At 39.2% G+C, this 24,988-nt stretch overlaps 1 protein-coding gene and 1 long non-coding RNA gene across 6 annotated transcripts; one reads left to right on the plus strand and one right to left on the minus strand.

Annotated features, from left to right (window-relative positions):
• Positions 1-5,699: 5,699 nt before the first annotated feature.
• On the plus strand, positions 5,700-8,925 carry LOC112168211 (protein CUP-SHAPED COTYLEDON 1). The gene is made up of 3 exons (XM_024305337.2): positions 5,700-6,221; positions 6,324-6,607; positions 7,254-8,925. Exons 1-3 carry the CDS (start codon positions 6,014-6,016, stop codon positions 7,842-7,844), a joined length of 1,083 nt encoding a protein of 360 aa, XP_024161105.1. The 5' UTR covers positions 5,700-6,013; the 3' UTR covers positions 7,845-8,925.
• A 6,248-nt stretch (positions 8,926-15,173) lies between these two features.
• Positions 15,174-17,903, minus strand: LOC112166212. Of its 5 annotated transcripts, none has more exons than XR_005810788.1 (6): positions 17,827-17,903; positions 17,271-17,703; positions 16,878-16,941; positions 16,084-16,170; positions 15,647-15,737; positions 15,174-15,401 (listed from the first exon to the last, which is right to left on the minus strand). It is a non-coding gene; the product is annotated as an uncharacterized LOC112166212 (long non-coding RNA). The 5 variants fall into 5 exon arrangements; XR_005810789.1 differs by having other exon boundaries at positions 15,174-15,440; XR_005810790.1 differs by lacking the exon at positions 15,174-15,401 and adding an exon at positions 15,514-15,532.
• Positions 17,904-24,988: the final 7,085 nt, after the last annotated feature.

Genomic DNA, 24,988 nt, shown 5'->3' on the forward strand with positions numbered 1-24,988 from the left:
TCTAATGATTTAAAATGATAAATTTTTTTTTTTTGGAATTTATTTTATCTCAATTCCTCTTGTTTGATTTGAAACAACCTTCTGGATAAAACATGTGACACTTTACCAAGGTTTGTATTCTACAGTTCTACTAGAGGGGGTATTATTATGCATCGTAACATGACATTTTAATCGTTGAAAACATTTCTGAAAATTAATGTTTTCTATTCAAATTATGGAAAGTTAAAATCTCGATCGAGAATAAACTTCGTTTTCTCATACATTTCTGCTCTCTTTTGTATTAAGATAGCACTTACTAGTTGTTTTTGGTAGTTCCAAGTGAGATTAACCACTAAGCTTCAACCATCATTTTCTAATCCACAAGTGAAGATGCAAAATAGAGAATAACTCGATCGGTTTCCTTATGGAATTCGATTTTTCTCACCCGACACGAGTGATGTGCATGAGAAACTGCACATGCAACAGTATAACGTGGAGTACAAAGACCCCAACACGGGCCCGGTCCCACTACCATTTATTCGGGGCGGCCCAAGACCCACCAACCGTAAAGCAATAAATAAAACGGAATCCAAGCTAGGCAAAGCAAATGCACGTACGGTGGGACCCGCCGGGGGGGCGCTGTGATGTTGACGCGTCGAGACCGGGAGCGCGTACGAATCATAGGGTCGCATTATTGGGACTGACACACGCGATTATTGTAATCAGGGCTTCTTTATAGATAAGGAAGAGGAAGAGAGGCGGAGGAGGAACTAGGAAGGGCGGTGGTGGTGGGGGTGTGGGTGTTGCGTACTGAGCATCACGCGAGGAGCAGAGCGTGCCGTGCCGTGGCGGTGGCCCCGAAGAGATATATTAAACGCCGTTGGTGGGAGGGCGGCGGGGGGGATGATTTCACGGTCGCGTCACACGCTCGATTCGCAAGGCAGAGGGAGATCGCTCTCGATGCACGCGCCGTTTGTCTTTTGCGGGAACCGGAGAAAATTGAAAAAGCACTGAGCTTGGCTTGGCTTGGGTTCCCAAGTCCCCAAAAATGTGAGTGACTGATAGAAGTGTTTTCCTTTTGGGCTTTCAAAAGTCTCCGGTTGGATTCCAATTGGGTCAGTTCGGTCTGATTCTGTCCTTTGTGGAAACCATGGTTCGTGTTTTATCAAGCACAAAAACATAGCTATCCAGCTAAAAAAAAAAAAAGAAGCTTTGTTGTGATATAATTCCAATAAATATTTCATTAGTTTTAGATTTCTACATAGGTTTTCTGAGGTAATTTCTTTTTTTTAATTTGAAATTCTTTTATTAATTCTTGAGTCTCATCTAAAGTTTGAGCATACATTAAATGTAAAGTTATGATTCAAGTTTTTTTTTTTTTTTTAGGGGAAAACGTCAATAGAACCACATACGCACCCTCATGCAGTATATCCCAGTTTTGTCAGACTAATCACTGCACCGCAGACGCACGAATCCCCGTGTTAACAAACAAAGGAATCTGCTGGCCACGAGATGGAGCTGAGAATCGAACGCTGGAGATGGGAGTTACAGACTAAGCCGTTCGACCAGCACACCACACCACGTGGTTACAAAATGGTTCAAGTTAGTCGAATGGCATATCATGCATAGCAAATAGTCAAGGAGTAGTTGTTTTATTCGTATACCTTAAAAGAATATATATATATATATATATATATATAAATATATTTAATCCTAACAAATTAAAAAATTCTTTATTTCTTACATCTAATTTTCCCTTTTATTATCATCACTTACTTCGTTTCGCCTCCATGATCATGATTAATATGTGTTAGCTGGACATGCACGATTTAACCCTTAAGAACCATGTTAGCATCATTGTGACCATAATTAAAGTAGTTTAAGTGAAAGTCAAGAATGAAATTGAGTCTCCGACAATCCCTAGAGCTTCTGTTTTAAGTCCTACATGTTGACTTCTAGTGATTGTGACCCATTACAAGCATCCATTGAAAGATCGATCAAGCTCCACAAACTGAATATGCAATCTCTATAATGAACACCTGACACGAAATTAGGCTTGTGATGCCTAACAGAAGATAGGCCTCAAATAATCATTGTGATTAATAACTCCTACCCTGCAGCCCACAATCATCCTATATAAACCCTATTTACAGCACAAAGAGGTCAATCTTTATTCTTAAATTTAGGGTATGTTGAATATCATATTAACATGATAATCGAAGGGTTTTTCGCCCGAACTTCTTTAATAATTTAAAGACTTTGTTTTCTATTAATTCTGAGGTTTAGGCATCATGTCCCTCCCCCACACAATATATTATGCGGTTTCATTAATGAATGCTTGAGGGCAGCCACATCGGCCCTTATTAAAAAATAGTAATAATAATAATAGATTGTCTTCTTCCAATTACAAAAGTAGAGAAATCTTGCAACACATCAACCACTAGTCCACTACCTCAGTAAACTTCTGTAGGATGTCTCCATTGTTACATATTTGTTGCTCCGCCACTATTTGAAATGAATCTCTAAAATATGGAAATTATTCTATGCACCGACGGTGTAAATGACCCAACACTTATAAGATGATATCAACTCTTGATATTTATAATTAAAATTTTTATTAATAACTTAAGAGTGTATTTAATATAATATAATCATCCATTTATGTCGATGCAAGTGCACGTCGGTGCACTGAATCCTCCCCTCTCAAGATATGAGATCAAAATTGGAGAGCAGCATCAAATGCTGCCATCCACCAATACAAAACAAAGATGACAATTGTTAATCTCATATAGCATGAAGTGTAATAGCTACAACATTTTATTAACCATTTGAGTGAACTTTAGAAAGATTAGCATTATCTCATTTCGCAATTTCAAGCTAGTCCTTCACATTAAATGGCTAACCAAGGCATTGGTCTATTGCTGAACAAATCATCTTTCAATCATGGCCGTCCCTTGGCTAAGGCAACCAAGACTAAAGTTTGGAAGACCTCCTCAAACTTCACGTTTGGTCAAGAGAAAAGAAAATGTTGTAGCTATTACAAAAAAATAAAATAAAATAAAGCTGATGAAAGGATCAGAAACTTGACAATATAAATAGTCTTCCCTAAGCTTTAAATACATATGCCTCAAAATTTTTATCTATGTTGCTTTAGTCTTTGCCTAAAACTCAATAAATAGATGTCAATAAAATTATTTGGTTCTTTGAGCCTCTCTTTATACATCATACTCTCCTGTTAAGTTTGGAAGACCTCCTCAAACTTCACGTTTGGTCTTGTAACTCGTTTCATAACGAAATGACCCTGCTTTCAATTCATTAGATAAGCTTCGGATTAAAAATCTAATAATCCGGTTGCATGCACGTCTACTCTAACACTGTTACCCGAGTACTCCTTTTATATATATGGATTATGAAATGTGCATCCTCCTTCTCACAATAAGCATACCCAACAACACATATCGGATGGATATTGAAAAAGAAGTATAGCTGTATGGGTTCGCTTAGCCCTAGAAACTTTGATGTCTAGAACCAAACGTTCGGCCACAAGGAGGTAACCCAGGAAACTCTATTCTAGGATAAATACCATATCAGGTCCGTCACCTGGGGCATCTAGTTGAGTAATTGCAAATCCACTTGTCCACACACGCAAACATTTCACCTGTGTGACATTAATCTTCTTCCAATTTGTCGTTTCCCAAATCCTTTGGGATTTGGTCCCAAATAGCACAAATCGGCGACGAAAGCGTCTGAATTTGAAGCCGGCCCTTCGACATTTCAAATCCGTGAAAATCCCAACTCCCCAAGCCAACCTTCAAAGCAAGCAAACCTCAAAAGCTGGCTGAAGATGATCGAGGTGGCCAAAATGGGAGAATATCGTCCTGGGATTTCATTGTTTTCTTCTGTTAAGCCACTGTTGTTACATGAAGAAGGAAAGCTACTTCCAACTTCACCTCATATTTGCAACAAAGCCAAACGCCATGTCCAATCTGTCAAATATAAATAATATTTGTGTGCTGGAGACGACTTTTGCATGCAGATTGATGAGCAGATTTGATGTTAAGATATAAAGCCTGTTTTGGTTTTTGGGGTCTCTCAAAAAATGAGCACGATGTGTCAAAATCCCATTGTGTCAATCTCTTCCGAAACCCACCACCATTGTGACACTGATGGATTGGATGGATTGGATGGATGGGATTGATGAATGGATTCATGCATGCTCTAATTCATCATTTCGCCTGTTGAACTTTCCCAACCCCGTTTTCAAAATCGTCCGACACGGGTCATATAGGCTTATTGCACATGCACCATGCACCATGCACCATGCACCATCTGTTTGATGAAATGCAAAAGTTCTATAATGTTCCACTGTTTTGGAGTTTCAATTGTTTTTATATTTGTGAAAGTTCTATAATGTTTTTAAGATATTTTTGAATTGTTAAATAATTATTTGTAGCATGCGTCACACAAAGTATTAATCTAATGTCCTTTAATTGTAAGATTTTAATACTTGAAAGTATTATACATAACACATCATGATTAAACGACCGACTTGAATCCAGACTCCGGGCTAGAATCCAACACTACATGAAAGGCAAGGCACTGCTCGTTGTGTAAAATCAAAATATTTAATGCACTGCAACAACCATTTGTAGCCCTTTTCAGTTTTCCCTTTACCCTCTTCCGCACTTTTTGATGGGAAAATGTCTACTTCAAGCAAGATTTGCTTTGCTACACTGTAGGGCATCTAGCGTCAATATGGTAAAAAGGATGAGGTCAGAAGCTATCTCACCCCACTCTGATTTTTACAAAAAAATAAAAAATAATTAAAAACACGGATATTGATCAGATATGTAATCTTTGCCTCTTTGGTTTTTCCAATTCAGCTCTCTGAAAATGGACCAAATCATGGCAACAGTTTGTTGGTTTTGTAATGCTCCAAGCATTTCACCGAACCTTTTTGTCTAATGGGTAAAAATACTGAGTGGTGGTAATTAATCAACTAGCATGAAAATGCCAAGTGACACCAGAAAAAGGGTGATTCTGAAACAGTGTTAAAATTTAATTTACAGCAGTTGTTTACCTAGCTTGAAAGAAACAAAGAGGAAGTGAATAATTAAGACACTAAATGAGTCGCAGAAACCCAAGAAGAAGACGCAGATCACCATGCATGCTTTCTCTGTAAGCTTTGTTAACTGGCTTTTTCTTGCTTTTCGGACACCATGAGTCATGACATGAAAAAATTAAGAAACAGATTTTGATCATCAGCGAATCTCACAGAGAAATTTGCAAAAAGTATGAGAATTTTTGGCAGGGAAAAGAAAAAAGAAAAATGAAAGATAGTTTGGTGCGTGGGTATTAAATTGGCTCCATTCGATTATTGATTACTTGTGCTGTGCTGACATGAGGGATAGGCCACAGCTTTATCGATTCATGGTGAAAAACAACAATATATGAAAATCTCTCTCTCTCTCTCAAAGGGGCTCTCCTTCTCCCTCACAGAAACTACTTTCTGTTCCCACCCTTTCATTTTCTTCACTGACAGAGGAATACCTGCACACTTTCTCACGCATACTCAAAACAGAGTACCTCCCCATCACACAGCAGAGCCCCACTCCTCTCTCTCTCTCTCTCTATGATATAGAGAGAGAGAGATTGCGATGGATATGATAAGGGAGGTGGCAGAGGAGAGAACAGAAAAGGACAGAGCAGAGAAAGCACAGGGAGATTTTTCCAGCCTTATTTTCTAATCTCTCATCTCATGCCCTATTATTATTATATCTATCCCTCCTTGCCTTTTTCCCCTTTGTCACTCACATTCATCAACTCCCTATGAAAAACCCATCCCACACTCTTCCTCTTCCACTCTAGAAACCAGACCCCTCACCTGCTTCTACATAAACACACTCTCCCTCCCTCCCCACCCCAGCCACAACTTTCATCCAACACCTTGCCCGCACTCTCAATTTGCATTCTTCTAGGTTTATTTTCTCCAAACCAAAAACCCTTGAATCCCGTTCTGATTTGCTTCCTTGCCATGGACCTCATGAACCTCGGTCGCCATCTTGATCAGCTAAACGGTGTTCACCTCCACGACAACCAACTGCCGCCGGGGTTTCGCTTCCACCCTTCCGACGAGGAACTCATCAGCTACTACCTCCTCAAAAAGGTCATGGACTCCAACTTCACTTGTCGCGCCATAGCCGAAGTTGACCTCAACAAGTGCGAGCCATGGCAGCTCCCTGGTAGTAACAGTTTACATTTGACCATCTTCCCTATGTAATATCTCAACACTTTTTCATTTAACTTTTTTGTAAACAAATTCATCGATGTGTCCGGTTTATCAGAGAAAGCAAAGATGGGGGAGAAAGAGTGGTACTTCTTCAGCCTCCGCGACAGGAAATACCCGACTGGCCTTCGCACCAACCGTGCCACTGAAGCCGGGTACTGGAAAGCCACCGGGAAAGACCGAGAGATTTACAGCTCCAAGACTTGTTCCCTTCTTGGGATGAAGAAGACTTTGGTTTTTTACCGCGGCCGAGCTCCCAAGGGTGTGAAAAGTAACTGGGTCATGCATGAGTACCGCCTTGAAGGCCGATTTGCTTACAATTACCTCCCCAGGAACTCCCAGGTGCTTAATAATTCTCCCTCAGTCAAATGCACATGCACATAATGTTCCAAACTTTTTTTTTTTTGGTTACAATTGTTCCAAACTTTTTGATCATGCACATTAATTAAACTTCAGAACAATATAATGAATATATATTAACCATCAATGTATATAGTTAGGTAAAATTCGTTGATGGTGGTTGATGAAAGTAGGTCCATATATCTCATGATATTATTCATAGTCACAGACTCACAGAGTACCCTCCTGATTCATCAATTTAATTTAAGCTTTCATCGACTTCTCAAAAAAAGCTATGTACTAAGCATATCGTTCTCAGTTAATGCCTTGTACATTATTACCATACACAACCTGCAAACGCATACATTTTCAGCATAAGTAATGCATACACCAGTTTCCTGCCATGTCCATTCCATTATGTTCCTCCACATTAATACTACTTCAAGCTCTAGCTAATTCCAGTACAATACAAACTGCGTGACATTCTCTTTTGCACTCTACTTCATTGCATGTAATTATTTCTTAACCTAGTTAAAAATGTGCAACACATTATGTCAATTTCTTTATTTTCTGGGTAACCAAACATTGATAATTTGAATTAAAAAACCCGATTTTGTCACCACATTGTCTCATGATCCCAAAAATGCAGGAAGAGTGGGTCATTTCGAGGGTATTCCAGAAGGCCAAGAAGAGCAATGGACCCGAATCCAAGAAGACCCGAATGATTGGGTCCAGCGGGTACCCAGCCGAGCCCAGCTCGCCTTCTTCCTCCTCTGTCTCACTGCCACCACTTTTCGACTCCTCCCCTTACTACCCAACCGTCCCTTTCTCCAACGGCAATGGTTCCCTCACCGACCGTGACAGCTGCTCCCACGACAACCGTACCCCGAGGGAGCACGTGTCCTGTTTCTCCACCAACAGCGACTCCGCCAACACCGGCACTTTCAACCATCTCATGACTTCCTTGGACCTCGCTCCGCCGCCGCAGCCGCAGACTTCGCTCCACTTGTCTGGCGGCTTCGGCGGCCTCTCGGACTTTCCGAGCCTCAGGTCTCTCCAGGAGAATCTCCACCTGCCCTTCTTCTTCCCGCAGGGACTGCAGCCCCACCAGCCCTACTCCGGGGCCGGTGGCTCCTTCGACCTCGGTGACTGGAGCTCACTCGGAAACTGGCGTGGCGCCGCTGCCGAAGAGCCCAGGGCTGTGGGTCCAACCGAGGCCGATTGCATGTGGACGTACTAAAAAGGAGGGTGGTTCCGAGTCGTCGTTGAAAAACTGAGACTGGCATTTGTGGTGTCTCTGGTATCAGTATCAGGGTCAGTTTCGGTATTTCAGTACGTATTATCTATAACCTAAAGTCGCTGCTTTGAAAGTGACGAACCCAGTCTATCTATATCAGGTCGCAGTGGACCTGAATTTCTATTATAAGTGTTGTATGTAATGACTCTTCTCCTATGGTTTGTGTTACGTATTTGACAAGGTAATGATGATGGTTAGTAATATGCTTATTTGCTGTGGTCTACTTCTGGGAAAGTTTGAGAGGTATGTTTCTGTTTGTTGTATGGGAAGAAGAATAGTGACTGGTTACTGAATCCGCCTGCATGATCCAGCTTAATTATTAGTTATCATGCAGAAGATTTTTGTCATAATTTGGTTGCCTTAATTAGTATTGCACGTATGGTTCTGAGATCATGGTTTAAGAACAGAAAGGGACTTATATGGACATTGTTCAATGTTGTTTGGACCACCCTAGCTCCTTATCCTTATGGTTTCTGCATGGTTTCGTCACAATAAACTAAGATGCTCTGATCTTTCATTGATTTCTGCATTGGGTTCACCAATTAACGCATCACAGATGTAAAATTTAGGAATTGAAATGTAAAATATGTATTAGGGTTATTTTCATGGACATTAATGTTCAGATTTTAAAAATTATTTCCGGCTTATTTTTAATGTCCGACGAGCCAAGAAGTATATGAGAGATGTTGAGAAGATTGACGCATCCTCACTAAAAAGGATATATATCTGTAGAATAATTCCGCTCCGAAGGTATCATGGGATCGCCTATTTGTCACCCGGCCGGTTCCCTTCAGTTTCATGAATATCACCATTGCATTCATCTCTAGCTAGCTATTGAAATGCAGATTGAGGCTTCCTCGATCACGAAACGATCATTCTCCCTACGTACAGTACACTCATGTCCTTTAAAGGGCGTCGGTAGAATTTTCGGAAACGAAAGGGATCAAAGGACCAAGTAGCATAACTTGAAACTCCCTCATGGAGTCATCGATCTGTAACTTTTGTAGTGAAAATGGGTACTCAATAGTCCGGACTCTAGAGATGTCTTGTCCCTTCACAACAATTTTTTATTTTTTTTCTTGTTGCAATGGTCCCTTCACAACATGAATCATACAAATCATTTAATGTATTGGTTGAATTAGGTAGACATATATGTAGAGTACCCAATAGGTTTCAGACCTTGGGGAGACCAGGCTAGTGAGTATTATTGGTCCTATAGTTCTCAAGGAAAGGGCCTATAAAATGACTAAAATCTGTAACATTGTATTCCTTTCCTTGTCAGGTAGCTTAACATTATATATGATCCACATATAGAGCATGTAAGGTGTAGACGAGGGACCATATAGGACATGGCCAACACAGGCATTATGCAACTCTAGCAATCAAGTCTCCTCCCTGTTTAGACGGCTGCATTAAACCTCTCCCATTTGGATGCCTGTTTTTAACATTGAAGGCAACAACAAAAAAAAACAAAAAAAAATCGCAATAGAAATGTAAATCATCAAACCGAAGTGGTGACCTACCCATAACAGTGAAACTATATCGAAAAATTAATAATCATATATCATTTGAACTAAATCTAAACTAAATTGAACTACAAAACTTTTTTTATTGTTTAAAACTGCACCGAACCGGCAATATTTGATGTAGGGATCAGTTTTTAATTTAAGAAAAAGCACCAAACTGAAGTTAGAATCCATTTCGAAACTCACAACCAATGCCAAATTCATCTCATCTTTGAAAATTCTCCTTTGGTTGGGTTGAAAAACACCGCAACCCATAATCCTCTTTTTTTCTCTCTCTTTTTTTTGGCAAAGAAACCCATTATCCTCTTTGAATACCTAGAATCATCAATTCTGGATTGGACAACATAATTTTTTTTGGATTGAAGTTAGAGCACCAGTCCTCCCATTTATTAAAAAAAAATATAAAGATGAACTACACCCTGATTGGGGAGGACATTAACCTTACACCAGATGACCAGAGTAAACTAAAATGAAAACATACAGGGAGAGGAGACAAACCTTACCGCTGAAACAGACTTAGAAACCACAAAGAATAAGCAATCAAAAAGCCTAATAAAAAAAAAGATTTAAAGCACCGACATGCACTTGCATGAATGAATTATTGGATTACATCAGTGGCATAGCTTGAAACTTTGTTAAGAGGGGTCAAACTTACATATCTATACTATTGGACAACCTAACTGTACAAAAAGAATTTATTTCTTTGTATAATAAATAATTAAAAAAACACACTATAAATAAGGATCATATAAACCAACTAAAGGAGAGGAAATGAGAGAAATAGATACAAATAAACACAATGTTTTTGCTTTGGTCTCATAAACTAGCTAAAAGTAACTACATATCTATACTATTATTAAGATAAGAGAGTTTGTCAACCAAAACAGAAAAATTTTACCAAAATATCTCTCAAATATTAAAAAACATTTGAACTGAAATATTTGAGAAAGATAAAATGGTCAATTCACAAATAAAAGAAAAACAAAAGAAATTTAACAAAAAAAGTTCAAAAATTAAAAACAAAATATGTGCAGCAATTTTCTCCACATTATGTGGAATAATTTCCCACGTAATTATCCTATGGGTGTGTTTGGAGTCTAGTTTAATCATATTAGAAGGGGCAAAATGAGTCAAATAGCTTATATTTCTCTCATATAAAAGTAAAAATCGAAGACATAATAGACTTGGTCATGATGGTGAGCAGGGTCAATTGACCATTCTAATACTCATGTAGCTACGCCATTGGATTATATCAAATAAGTTTTTTGGTTTTTTTTTTTTAAAAAAAATGATAAATATCAAGAATTGAGATCATCATATATGTGTTCGGTGACTTGCACCAATAGAAGAATTTTCAAGTAAAAGCATAAATTAAAAAAACTCATACAAGCTTTATGACACAAGGTATTGATAAAATCATAAAATCTAGGCCCAAATCCCACCAAAGAAAATCATCAGAAGACAAGTCAAATTAACAAGAGCATTGATAAGTCGATTTCTTGTGAAAGTAATGAGATAAATGAAAATTCATTAGAAAAATACGACAGCAACTGAAACCAACCAAAAATCATTCATCCATTAAACTAGCCATGATAAACGGGATTAAAATCCATTTCGAGACCCCAATCGAATCCAAATCATCCTTGGAACCTCTACTTTGATCAACTTGTAAAACACCGAAACGTGTAGAACACCGAAACCAAACCCCATAAATCCTCTTTGAAAAGTAGCGCATCATCAATTGTGGGTTTGAAAACCTAGATCAATTTTATTTTCGAACATGAACACTGAAATTGGAACGTATTGAAACCGTCGTCGGTTAAACCGACTATGCCAGTATTGGGATACTCTGGTGGGATTCGAACTGAAAATCTAAACAACCAATGCCACTAGTGAAGTTTCTCACGACTGGGGTGAAGACTTATCATGATTTTCTTCTTCTCCGCCAGGTTGAGGGAGGCCATTGTGGAGGTCCCATATGTGGTCACCAATTTTGTACATTAAGGTTCAAATCGGTGGGGGCCAATAGAGAGGGGGGGGGGGGGGGGGGGGGGTACAATGATATATATGCATGAAATTGGCATAGCACGCGGGGTTGTACCATTTTGGTGAAAGTTTTGCAGAGTTTGCATGTAAAGTGGACTTTGGAAGAGGGTGAAAGTATGGGTTTGAAGCCAAAGAGAAAGAACCCAGACAACAAGAAGGAGCCAAAGACTAAAAGCCAGGGTTTGGAATTTATGGAAGCAAAAGTGAATAATTATGGATTCTGATTTAGGTTGTTACATTTTCCAGGATGTGGATAGTATTTGGATTATGAGGTCTTGCCCTCTTATACATGCATTGTCGTTATGTATCTGTAGTTTTGTGCGTTAAACCTTAATTGTCTTTGATCTGCCTAGGGTTGATGATGAAGATCAAGAAAGAGCACAAATTTCTCGTGCTTTTCAATCATGACTTGTGATGGTACATAATTTTTGGCTTTTACTATTGTATGAGCGATGAGTCTTTTGTGGATTATGGTCCACCTGCGTGAAGCTGAAATTCGCGTTTGACCGACATGCGCGGTTACATAACCGCGGATGGTTTTGCAGAGATGTAGATTCACATAGAACCCTTCTTGGTCAGACTTCTTCGGTGCTGTGTATGACGCGGAGTTTGCAGATGAGCTTGAGCGTGGTTAGGGCGTCGTGGGCCCAAGCGAGAGGGAGATGTTGGTGGAGATGTCGGAGTGTTCGGTACGATGTGGAAGAAGAGATCGAGGCAAGGAGTACCGAAAGAAAGTGCTGAGAGACCTCAACTATTTGATTTTCGGGGCCAACACCACAACTGAGGACGACGTCGTAGATCAGGAGGTCAATGATACATAATGGTTCTTCCTTGTTTCATTGACCCAGAACTTCGTCACCGACAGCTGGTTGCCGGGTGTTAGGGGCTGCACTTGTAATGTTGCAAGCAACCTTGTCTAGGGTCATTAGTTAAGCCTTTGGTTGGTTGCTTGTGTGCTAGGAATGTTTTGGTAATTTATGTAATTTATTTTATTTAACATTTAGTCTCCTCGGCCAAGTGCATGTTTCTCGCAGCCTTGGTTATTTAAGTTCGATATGCTCTTTAAGGAGGGGTTCCTAGTCAGCATAGTTTGGACTACGGAACTAATATAGGTAAGCATATGTACTTTTACCTCCCTTACCGTCTTACCATCAATAAAAAATGAATTATTCAATCATCTGTGTCCCGTGAGATTGCTCCTTGATCTTTTCTTCCGATTATTCATTGTTCGTCGTGGTTGCCTAACATTTATATAATTGTGTTCTAGCTTGCCGCTAGCACTATTTTAATATCGTGTGAGTTTCATTGTTCCTTGCAAGGTACTCACTTGACTGTCTTGCTTGCTAGTAAGTGCTGCACAGTTGTCTTTGCACATAGCAAAGTTCGGCCCATGACACCGGGTCAGGCTTTTTTTCATTCCAACCCGGGCCAGACAGTCTCGCCTCCTTGTCATGCGAGCAGGCTAAACAATGTCAAGTGGCCTACAGGTTATGGTCTGCGTCCCAACGGCGAATGGGGTCGTCGAATTGGGCTCGATGGAGCTCATAGTCCAGAGCATGATCTGATGAACAAGGTCCGAGTATTGTTTGATTTTAATGACCTTGAATTCGGTTCTTAGCCTATGGGTGGCGCTGCCGATCAGGGCGAGAACTACCCGTTGTCGCTGTGGATCAACGACAACCCAGCCAGCACAATTGAAGTTGTTAAAGAGTCGGTGAACATGGGTCCGGCGACTTCAGGACCCAGTACCACTTACCATCACATCTCGAAGCTGATTTAGTTTGATAACCACCCTAGTTCCAGTAGCTTATTGGAGAATCCGAGCGCCGTTCACCAAGTACAATCTCAAAGTAATCACCACCACCATGCCCAGCAGTAGCAAGTACAGACGCAGAGCTTCTTCACCAGGGAGCTTAACTTCTCCGATTACAACAGTTGGGTGGTGGATCGGTTCAGCTATGGATGTGATCTACTCCGCCTTAGTGGTCTTTGTTGTGCAGGTGGTTTAATGGAAGAGGATGAGGGAACCCTCGAGGAGCATGGAAGGAACAAGAAGGGACGAAGTCGGCGAGTAGTGAACAACCTAAGTCAGGCGTGTAATTGTAGGAACATGGGTGCCACGACGTCAGATTCCTTCATCCATTCTCTAGATAACCACGCGTGCTGTTCACCTGCCCGAATATAACCGTGGTCCACCTGCACCGTGGTAGAGGAAAGAAAATTTACCTTATTAATGGAAGAACCTTATTCCTATGCTCCTTACTGCTAATGTTTTAAGTTCTTCCTCGACCTTATATATTTTGATCGAAGGATATCTTCTAACCTGACTTTTTTACTTTTAGCACATTTTTTGTTTTGGTGTTTTAAGTTTAACTATTAGGCATTCTTCCTTGACCTTATATATTTTGATCGGAGGATATCTTCTAACTTGACTTTTTTCTTTTAGTACATTGATTTTTTTTTTTGGTCTTGGCCTACCATTTTTTTATCATCTCTATACTAATGAATTTTGAGTGAGGGCGATGAGCCGTTGAGCTAGCTCTTACATCGCTTTGATAAAATTAAAAAAGAGTTTTAGAGAATTACAGCCGAAACATCAATCCAATCTGTTTAAAATTTGAAAAAAAGAAGAAGTTCCATTAATTGACACTCTGATTGTTTACAATGCCTATAACAATTCTAAGAAAAGATGTAGAAAACGATTCATCTTTACTTACCTGAGCCACCTTACACTATAGGACAAAGTGAATCAGACGACGGGCTAAAGCCTGTTGTCTGATTGAAAATGAGGCTGTTGTCTAGTAGCCTGTCGTCTGATTGCATTCAATCAGATGACAGGCTTTTTATGTCGTCTTTTTTCTCATTCATACAACATGTATATATAAATATGTGTTGTCTGAATTTATGCAATTTCTATTAATTTGGCTAAACTGTCGTAGAGTATAGAATCACACAACAGTTTATTGCCCAAGTGTTGTGTGAAATGATCTTAGCACAACAATTTTTCCATGTCTGTGTGGTTGTGTGATTCATCCAACAACATAGATATGATAAATATGTTGTCTGGAGTGAACCTCAAACAAGAGTTCATTTGGCAATGATAAATATGTTGTCTGAAGTAAACCTCATACTATAAATACTATTTCCTTCTATTGTCTGAATTCACCCTTAGATAACAATTTGTTTGATGGCCCTGTTGTCTGAAATAAGCTTCAGATGACATGTGTAGGACCAGTTGTCGTCTTGAATGAACCTCACACTACACATGTTTTCCCTTTATGTTGTCTGAATATTACTTTGAATAACAAGTTTGAGGATGACTTTGTTGTCTGAAATTCATTTAAGATAACATGTGTGGGATAATTTGTCGTCTGAAATGAACCTCAGATTACACATTCTTTCCCTTTATGTTGTCTGAATTTGATTTAGGATAACAATTTCCAGGATATATATGTAGTCTGAAATACATTTTAGATAACAAGTGAGGGATGCATGTGTTGTCTTAAATGAACCTCACACTACCCTTACTATTTCTTTTTGTTGTTTGAATTGCATTTAATATAACAAGTTACTGGATGCATGTGTTGTCTGATAACTTTGCACTACTACAGTTACTTGTCCTGTATGTTGTTTGAATTGAATTGACACAATTGCTTCCTGGAAATAGGCAAATATGAAAATGTTGATACAAATAATTAAGTTCCAAATGTCATTTAGTAGCACATCATTCTCATAGATTGCCAAAACATACAAAAAACTACAAAGAGGTCTCCTACTACAATGTACTTCTTATGTATCAGTTCAAAGTACAACTTGCAATTCATGTCCAACCAAATTTTAACCACAAGAGTGAGCAATACTGTGCCGAGACCCCAGCTCTTAGCCATTTTTTGGTTGACCATAAACAATGACACTGCAGCAACTCAAACTGCAGAATAAACAACTTGCCAGTAAAATTGAAACTCATCTGCCCAAGCAAAACACAACTACTGTCTAAAAAGAAACAATATAGGAGATTCGATCTAAGTCCTCTGTTCAGGAAGTGGTAAGTTGTCCTTCCTGGAAAGAGGAAATCTTACATTGATCGAAAAGACACGGATAAGATATAAAAAAATCATGTTAGGATAATTTTTTAGTATAAACGGGGCTTAGCTGAAGTTTAAGAAATCAAACCATTTTCAGCAATATAGATTTTTGGGTTTTGATATTTTTGCTTTATATAGACCATCAGTTTCTCCAACCCGTCTGGCCAATCTCCCTTGTCCTGCAATGTAAACATAAGTTATAAGTACATGAGTAGATATGCAGATATATAAAGATTTGAGTTTTCGTACCAAGCCAAGAGGAATCCCATTTCTGTTCAAACCTACAATTAGATAGATAAATAATACTCTACTTGTTTGTTCAGTTGCTACTTCAATAGAATAGCGTCGCTCTTCAGTAGTAGATGGTTGCTAATTTTTAACATACTCTATGACTTATAGTAATTGATCGCAACAAAATCTAATTTTTAACATACTCTTCTGCAGAAAAAGTAGGCAGCCTTTCCTATTTGTTTCAAATCATGTTTACAATCCAACAGTGGTTAGAGCTTAGGGTTCAAGACTTACACAAATCTGCGATTCATGTAGCCTTTATACTTGTCTTCCAGGGCTTGTGGCAAGTCAAAGTGCAACAGCTCACAAAAGGTTCAATGCCTACAGTAGGAGTCATATATAACATTAATACATCAAAGCAAACACCTAAAAGAACAACATATATAATTTAGTATATATAATCTTATTGATATAATTTCAATTCTGGAATTCCTATACCTCTGTTAATGGGTTTCAAACTTTCAATATAAAATAATGCAAAGCTAAGATCTCCAGGTGTGCATAAAGAACACAAACTAACTTTGGCCTTTGCAAAAACCCCATAAACTCATATCACTTAGGATCAACCTTGCTTAATAAACAGTCCCAAGCACAGTGAATAGGCCACATAATCAAATAATCACAAACAGCTAAGACCAAAAGAAAGTGAATCATCAATAACTAACACTGTTATTCACCAATTCATGTCACACACTCAAAACAAAAATCAAAAGCATAGATCATTTTCATTCCAACGTCCTCAAACTCCAATTCAAAACAAAAACCCAATTGGAAATTCACAAACAAACCCAATTCTACTGCAAAGTAAAAATCTACTGAGTTTCAAGATAGATAGCAATAGGAGTAGCTAAGTTACTGACCAAAACAGAGAAAAACAAATTAACAAAAACATTATGTTGTGTATGCAATTCCTCCCTGTATTAAATTCCGTCTAAATCTATTCTGCAAAAGCCAACATATCCAAATCGTTCAGTACCAAACAAAACCACATAGAAGTGATATAATAATACCAGATAAGGTATACTTACTTGTCATTGTGATTAACCAAATGCATAGCCAATTTATTAAGAGGTAGATAGGTATCCATGACACCTAGAAAAATTAATAAAAAGAACAAATTAAACAACTGTAAAGCCTTGTTTCACAGAAAGAGATAACTCCAGAGTTGTTGTCGCCCCCTTAACACTCAAGTTACCAAAATTTTTACAGCATACTCCTAGAAATCAGTAGATCATTGAACATCTAATCACTTATGTATACTAATCAGTGCAGTCCCTTTTGTCAACAGCTATAGCAGAACCACTCCATAAACCCCATAAACTACATAATCAATAAGAAAAGTACCAAGATTGTAATCGAAAAAAGCTAAGTAAAAAACAAATTGAACAAATAAATCCCCATAGTAAGAAGAAGGACCATACCCTCTTCTCTCTTGCCAAATAGACATGACTAAACTTTCGATGTCCCAGAGGCTTTCCAATATCAAAGTCACCGGGCGTCCATCTCTTCATCTCTGTCGCCGAAACCTCCAATGAACCCTGTCAGAAACCAAAATCATAATTAAAATCCTAATAATAATCAATCAACTTTGAGCCCTAAAAATTCAAACTCAATCAACCCCAGATTTCCTTAACTTAATTCTAGGGTTCTTGAAACCCTAACACAGGATGGGTTGTTCTCCTTCGAGCCCAGTTACGCGGTCGGGAGGTTGAGGTAGATTGTGGAAGATAAAGGTCGGAGCTTTGGCACTTGGGCTCTGACTCTGAGACTGTTGGCTCCGAGCCATAGATTCTATATATAGACTTCTGGGCACCATCCAATTTCAAAATTAAAAGTATCAATCGATTTCAGAACCTAATCAATACACAACAATACCAGAAAACCTAGTCATATCGGAATTCAGAAACCCAACCAAAACCCAATGAGAAAACGAAGTGAATCTGATTAACAAGTAAGAGACAGAGAAGAAGAACTTACAAGGAGAGAGAGAGAGATGGAGGCTGAAGAGTGAAGAGAGTCACGACCGAGGGGGAGAGAACTCGCAGTGGAGAGAGAGAGAGAGAGAGAGAGAGAGAGAGAGAGAGAGAGAGAGAGAGAGAGAGAGAGAGAGAGCGAGAGAGGCAGTAATCGACTGAATCTGATTAGAGTGTATCGTTACTGAGAGAAGCTAGCGGGTGAGCGAGGCTGAGTCAAATACGCAGGGGAAGAGAAGGGCCAATTTTTTTAGCCAAGGGAGGGAACCCTAAACTAGATAGATTTCGAGGTTTTTTTTTTTTTGGATACAAAAGGTTTCTAGGATTTTCAACCCACCCAATTAATTGAATTTTTTTTATGGGTTTTTCAGACAACACATATCATTGCAAGTGTTGTCCCAAATTTTGCAAATTTCATTTTTGAGCCTGTGTTGGCTAAGGAAAAGAGAAACGACAGGTTTAGCATGTATGTCGTCTGACGTACTCAGACGACATATAAATTCAATATGTTGTCTGTTATGTGTCGTCTGATTCACTTTCTCCTATAGTGTTAACATGTATTTACAATAGTAATCAAGCTCATGAGAATGCCCAAATTTGGTTCAGACGATAATTTTTCCCTACCTAAGCCACCTTGTTGAGCTATTGAGGGTCTTGACTTTTAACCTCAAATGTGTCATCTTTTTATATCACGCTTAGGCATTTGAGTAAACGAGATAGCGCACAAGTAGCTCTGACTGGTGAGCTATTGATTATTTGAAATAACTGTTGTGGAGGTAATATATTCAGTTCTCACTATCATCATAAGATGAAGTTAAGCAAAAAAAAAAAAAAAAGTAGCGGACTAGCAGCTTTCCGATGCGAATTGACATAGAGTTCATTAGAGTAGTCAAGGTGATCCGATCTCATGAACATTTATATATATGTCTGGGCCATTGGCGGAAAGAACATTTGGGCCATCTGTGCCTTAATTTGCTGGACTCCACATCTTGGCCCAATCCACAAAATCACCGACGCGTGTCATTTGCAGGTGTCTTGCTGCCTACTCAACGCGTGTTAAAGCCCATTGCTGCACCGCCCTCTTTCCCTTTTCTCTCTCACACAGACACGCAGTGGTTCAGTACGAGTGAGTGTTTAGGCTATGGAGGAAGAATTATGTGTCTTCGTCAAAGCGACTGACGGAGAGGGAATCAAGGAATCAACGATTACCATCAATCAGCACAATTACGGATCAATCAGCATTTAATGTCATCATTATAATTGATATTTCCGTTGTAATTCTCTCCCTATATAAAGAGACTATGAAATGAAATAAGGAGACCAATTCCAATTTTTAATTTACTTTTACACGTCATCAGCACATTTAGAGCAAATAGCCAAAAGGAAAAAACCCTAGTTTCGAAAAAAAAAAAAACAACCGAAAATCCTAGAAGAAAAACTTTTTCTTGGCCGCCACCCTAAAAAAAAAAAATCCTTTTCTCCCTAACCGCACATTAGCCTGCCCTCACCTCGTCTTCCCCAGACTGGCCTGCCACCCTTCCTGCCTGCAGCAGACCCGCGTCCAGTAGCCCGCACCTTGCACACCCCACCTCCTCACCTGCAACTGCGCTGCTGCACCTGTACACACTGCCCAACTCTCGCCTAGTCTCGCACATCCCGTTGCCCACCTCGCCTAGCCACGCACGACCCGAGAAGGCCACTGCTCGCCGGCGCTCTCCACCATCGTAGCATCCAGATAGGATTCGTCAACCAATTATCTGCGCAGCCTCCAGATCGCATTCCTCTAGATCGGCGTAAGCCCACCAGTTCCCAGAGTTAGCCCAGCGCAGGGCACAGTTGCGCAGATCCCAGGGCCCTTCCACCTGCGCACACCCCGCCTCTAACAGACCCACTAGCTTGCTGCTTCTGCCAGCGTCTCCCACCCATCAGCAGCAGCTTTGCAAGAAAAACAACAGAACATGTGAAGAAAGAAGAAGACGCGAAAGAGGAAGAAGAGAGAAAAAAGAAAGAAAAAAAGAGAGAACAAAAACGGTGTGACCCGGCCCAACAAAAAAGAAAAGAAAAAGAGAATAGCAAAGAAAAAAAAAACAAGGCCTTGTGGCCCACTGTTGAAAAAAGAGGAAGCGGCCCAGTTTTTCTCATGCCCAAAAACATCGCTACACACGCCTGCATCAACATGCACGTGTGCTAGGATTGTTTTATTTTCTCGACAACAAGTATGTTATCTTTTATTTATTTAATTTCATACTATGGTATATTTAATTATTTATAATTAGATTTTTTTTTTGAGCAAGCTATTTTATTGCTTGTTATATATGTGATATATATACGTGGAATTTAAAGCATGTGATTTTCATTTATGTTTACTATTTTTTTTAAGGATGCTCTATATTTTATTGTTTATGTTTGTATCATGAAATTTTGAGCATGTTTTATTTTATTTACGCTTACATAATCATTTCTAAGCATGTCTTTATCTTATGCTATTGTTTTTATTTTATTTTTATACATGATATATGTAGCATATATTTTGTTGTATATTTGTGCAATATGAGCATGCCATGCAATTTATTTTTATACATGCTATGTTTTATTCTTTATTACGTGCTATGATTATTCCCAAGGTTCGAAAAATCGCTAGGCGCTAGTCAGGCGGTTTTTATTTTTTAAAATTTTATTTAATTTTTATAGAAAATATTTATATTAAATCTAAATATATTCATCAACCCTTCTTTTGACTTGGTCAATTACTATCATGAATGTTGCAAAACGTGGGAAGTGGCATAAAATATAATTTTAGAGTTGTTGTATCTGACACCTAAAGCATTAAAAAGCCTTTTTTCACCATTTTAGAAAATTGTGCATTAATTGTCCAAAATGAAAAGGGAAACTGGGAAACCGTGGATAATCTTTTAAGATTCCAAAAACTTGGACTCTCTCTCTCTCTCTCTCTCTCTATTACTCTCTCACGATATCAAATTCTCAGATGCCTTCTTCTCACCAAGCCTCTCTTCGTCTGGATCTTCTTCATCTTAAAACCTAGATCTTGATTTTTTAATTTTAGTTTCTTATGTTTCTCAAATCCTATGCAAATATGGCTTCTCTTTCAAAGATATGGCTTCTTTCAAAAGTAGCCGTAGGAATTATGCGCTCTCGTTACAAAAGCAGCAGCATGAATACCCAAACCCGCCTACTTCGCCTAGCCCAGATACGACCGCCTAGGCGCCCGTCTATTCCGCCCAGGTGACCGCCCAAATCATGACCGCCTAAATTTACCGATTACACATTAGTCGAGTCAGGAAGCTGCCGCCTAGCGCCTAGGCAGCCGATTTTTAGAACACGGATTATTCCTTATTTAGAATGCTATACAAAAATTTGGTTTTGCCATGATAATGAAAATTCATGCGCATTATACATACACACTTACTGTGATAAAGTATTTTCACATAGCATCGAAAAAAATGTGACCATTACGAATCTTGGTCTTGAAATCTAAGTCATATTTTTAGAAAAAAAATTCACGTGGATGTTTTTATGACTGCGTAATTTATATCTTCCCTCTTGTTTATGTAGATGACTGATCCAACTCGACCTGAATTTGACGTCTTGGACTTAGAAGGACTTGAGTACCATCGTTGGGCTTCCGATGTGGAAACTGCCTTTGTGGTAAAAGACTACACTGCTACCATTACCGACCCCAAAGGTGATGAACTATCTAATAAGGTGAAAGCAAATGCCTTAATGTCTCTGAGGCGACATATTAATCCTAGCCTACGCTGGAAGTACCTTCAGTTGAAGACACCCAAAGAACTGTGGGATGCCCTTAAGGGACGTTTTGGAAACATTCATGACACTTTGCTCCCAGAACTGGCCTTTCAATGGAATGGAATCCGCTTGCTTGACTACAAAATGGTCAATGACTTCAAAATGACATGTTGCGCTTAAAGGCACGTCTCAATTTTTGCGAAAGGGAAATCACAGAAGATGATATGATCTACAAGACTCTTTCCACCTTTCCTACTTCAGCACTTATACTAGCGAACCAGTATAGGGTGGAGTATGACCACAAAAGAATCACAACCTTCAATAAGTTGATCAGCCTACTGCGAGTGGCTGAGAGGCATAATGAGATTCTCTTGAACAACAATGCCAGACCCACTGGGACAAAGAAAATTTATGAGGCTAATTATGAAAAAATGAAAGGTGGAAAGAACTCCAATACAAAGGGGTTTAGACGTGCTGATCCCTACCCACGTGGCAACAATGCACCACGTGGAAAAGGACATGGGGGTCATGGAAATAAGGTGCAAAGGGCACTTACGAACCCTTCAGTCAAACAGGATGGCGTTGGCAATGAACCATGCTATAGGTGTGGAGTCATTGGGCATTGGTACATGAACTGTCAAGCAAGCAACATAGTTGCAGCCAATTACAAGAGGTATAGAGAGTCTAAAGAACAAGAGGCTCACTATATGGAAGAAGGAGGCCATGACCTAGACGTCAACCTCACAATTGAAGACTTCAATGGCAACGAGGAACTTGTTCAGTTAATGGATGGTCTCAATCTTGACTGATCTGCTTTATTTATTTTATTTTCCAAAGACAGATGTGAAGACATAATGCCTCATTTTTAATTAGACTATTGTTTGGTCTTAAAGTTTCTTTCAATAATGGTTTGATGAATTAGAACAAGACCTTGATTTGATTATCGTTGGCTTATTAATAAATTTTGAATTTTATTCTGAAGCATTAATTTTTTTCAAATTTATTTACTACACATATTTACATGGTTCGAAATAGCACTATAAAGATGTAAAGCAATACATCTAGAAAAAAAGAAAAAAAGAAAAATTTAGAATGAAAAGATCACCATTCTACCTAAATAGAAATACTCTAAAGAAAATGAGATATGCTCTGTATGCACCAAGAGCTAATCGAACCTTGTTTAAGTTTCAAAGATATTCGTGCCAACGATTATCATGTAGAAATACACTGTGAGAATGGAACTGAATACCTTTATATTACCTCTAATGAATGTGGAAGGAAACGCATTTTAAAGAAACTTATGAGTCAATTTAGTGGACTGTACCTCACTACGATTCTAATCATTGAATCGTATGCTGTCACCAACAATGAAATGTGAGACACTGACTCATATAGGCTTTGGCATGACCGCCTAGGGCACTCCGGTCGTGACATGATGATCTGTATTTTAAAGAACTCATATGGACATCCCTTCTTTCGAGTGAAAAATAAAATGGGACAAAAATCCGTCACACTACAAGGTGTCGGTCCTAGTACTGCTTAAATGCAGCCAATGCCTTCTAATGTACCAGAAGCACTACCTCACTCTCATTATGCCTCATTGACTATTTTAAAGGCACATCACTCGTTTTGCAAAGCCTGCTCTTTAATAAAAACAGGATCGAGACCTTCCTATGCTAAAGATACAAAACAAAACATTTCATTCTTACAAAGGATACAAGGAGATATTTGTGGACCTATCCATCCAGAATGCGAACCATTCAAGTACTTTATGGTTCTGGTGGATGCTTTGACACGCTAGTCACATGCCGCTTTATTGTCCACAAGAAATGCTGCATTTGCAAAACTCCTAGCACAGATTATACGCTTAAGGGCTCACCACCCTGATTACCCTATCAAGTCTATAAGGCTTGATAACGTTGGAGAGTTCACTTCAAAAGCATTTGATGATTATTACATGTCTATTGGGATCGATGTAGAGCATCATGTACCCCATGTGCATACACAAAATGGTCTCACAAAAACCACCATCAAAAGGCTACATATGGTGGCTAGGGCACTAGTTATGCGCACCAACCTGCCTATATCTACATAGAGTTATGCAATATTGCACGCAGCTTTACTTATTTGTTTCAGACCCACTGCTAGCCAACCATTTTATGCGTACCGTTGGTAACTGGATATGAACCTGACATTTCACACTTACGCATATTTGGTTGCGCAGTATATGTGTCTATTGCGCCCCCACAGCGCACCAAAATGGGTCTCCAGAGACGATTAAGTATTTATGTTGGATACGAATCCCCAACAATTATCCTCTATTTGGAACCCTTGACAGGCGATCTCTTTACCGCTAGATTTGCGGATTGTCACTTTGATGAGACAGTCTTCCCGTCGTTAGGGGGAGATAGGAAAAAGGATTTTCCAAGGGAACGACATGAATTGTTGTGGTTTGTCCCCACTCTGTCTCATTTTGATCCCCGCACTTCATAATGTGAAAATGAAGTGAAAAGAATAATCGATCTTCAGAACGTAGCAAATTCGATGCCTGATACGTTTACTGATATCGCAAAAGTGACGAGATCACATATATTAGTTGCAAACGTGCCTGTAAGGTTAGAAGTCCCCAACAAGGGGCACGGTGCCGCAGACAAAGGCGCTGCAACCACACTTAGTGGAGGTGTGGTTGAGACCATGGCTCCCCAAAGGAAGAGGGTGAGGCTACTTGGTTCGATTGATACTTACCCAAGGAAGAAGAGGGAGAGTAAGGCACAAGCCAATCCATTAATCATCAATGTAGAGAATTCCTCTCATGAGATTGTCTCTGATTATAGTTACGTCCATGAATCAATACTGGAGGACCCTCCGATGTTTGAAATGATTACAGAGAACAAAGAAATCTCAATGGATTATGAGAGTGTGTATGAGTTGATAGAAAGATCTTCCATACACATTGATGATGAATTTGCATACACTGTTGCTCAAGAAATCATAGAGCACGATGATATCGAACCACGCTCTATTGCAGAATGTCAACAAAGAGCAAATTGGCCTAAATGGAAGAAGCAATCTAGGTAGAACTAGATTCTCTGGCAAGGAGACAGGTATTTGGTCCGGTAGTGCTAACCCCACCAAGTGTAAAGCCTGTAGGACATAAATGGGTCTTTGTCAGAAAGCGTAATGAGAAGAATGAAGTCTTGAGGTACAAGGCTCGCCTTGTGGCGCAATGTGATGTCCCGAACCCAAATTCACCGGTTTACTAGTCATTTAGACGATGAACGATCTTTACTTTCACTTTTACTATCGTTTTAGTGCGTTTAGTGGCCCTAAAAGTTGGTTTTTTGTTCGGGTCAAAATTTGAGAAAATGTTCTTCATGAAAGTTGTAGAGGACGTTAAACCG

This window comes from Rosa chinensis, chromosome 5 (genome assembly GCF_002994745.2).
Source record: "Rosa chinensis cultivar Old Blush chromosome 5, RchiOBHm-V2, whole genome shotgun sequence".
Classification (NCBI taxonomy): Eukaryota; Viridiplantae; Streptophyta; class Magnoliopsida; order Rosales; family Rosaceae; genus Rosa; species Rosa chinensis.

Bases quoted from the DNA above. Each gene is read 5' to 3' on its own strand.
- LOC112168211 (XM_024305337.2), top strand. From the start codon at position 6,014: ATGGACCTCATGAACCTCGGTCGCCATCTTGATCAGCTAAACGGTGTT. The intron at 6,222-6,323 runs GTAGTAACAGTT...CCGGTTTATCAG, and splicing joins CGAGCCATGGCAGCTCCCTG to AGAAAGCAAAGATGGGGGAG. The intron at 6,608-7,253 runs GTGCTTAATAAT...CCAAAAATGCAG, and splicing joins ACCTCCCCAGGAACTCCCAG to GAAGAGTGGGTCATTTCGAG.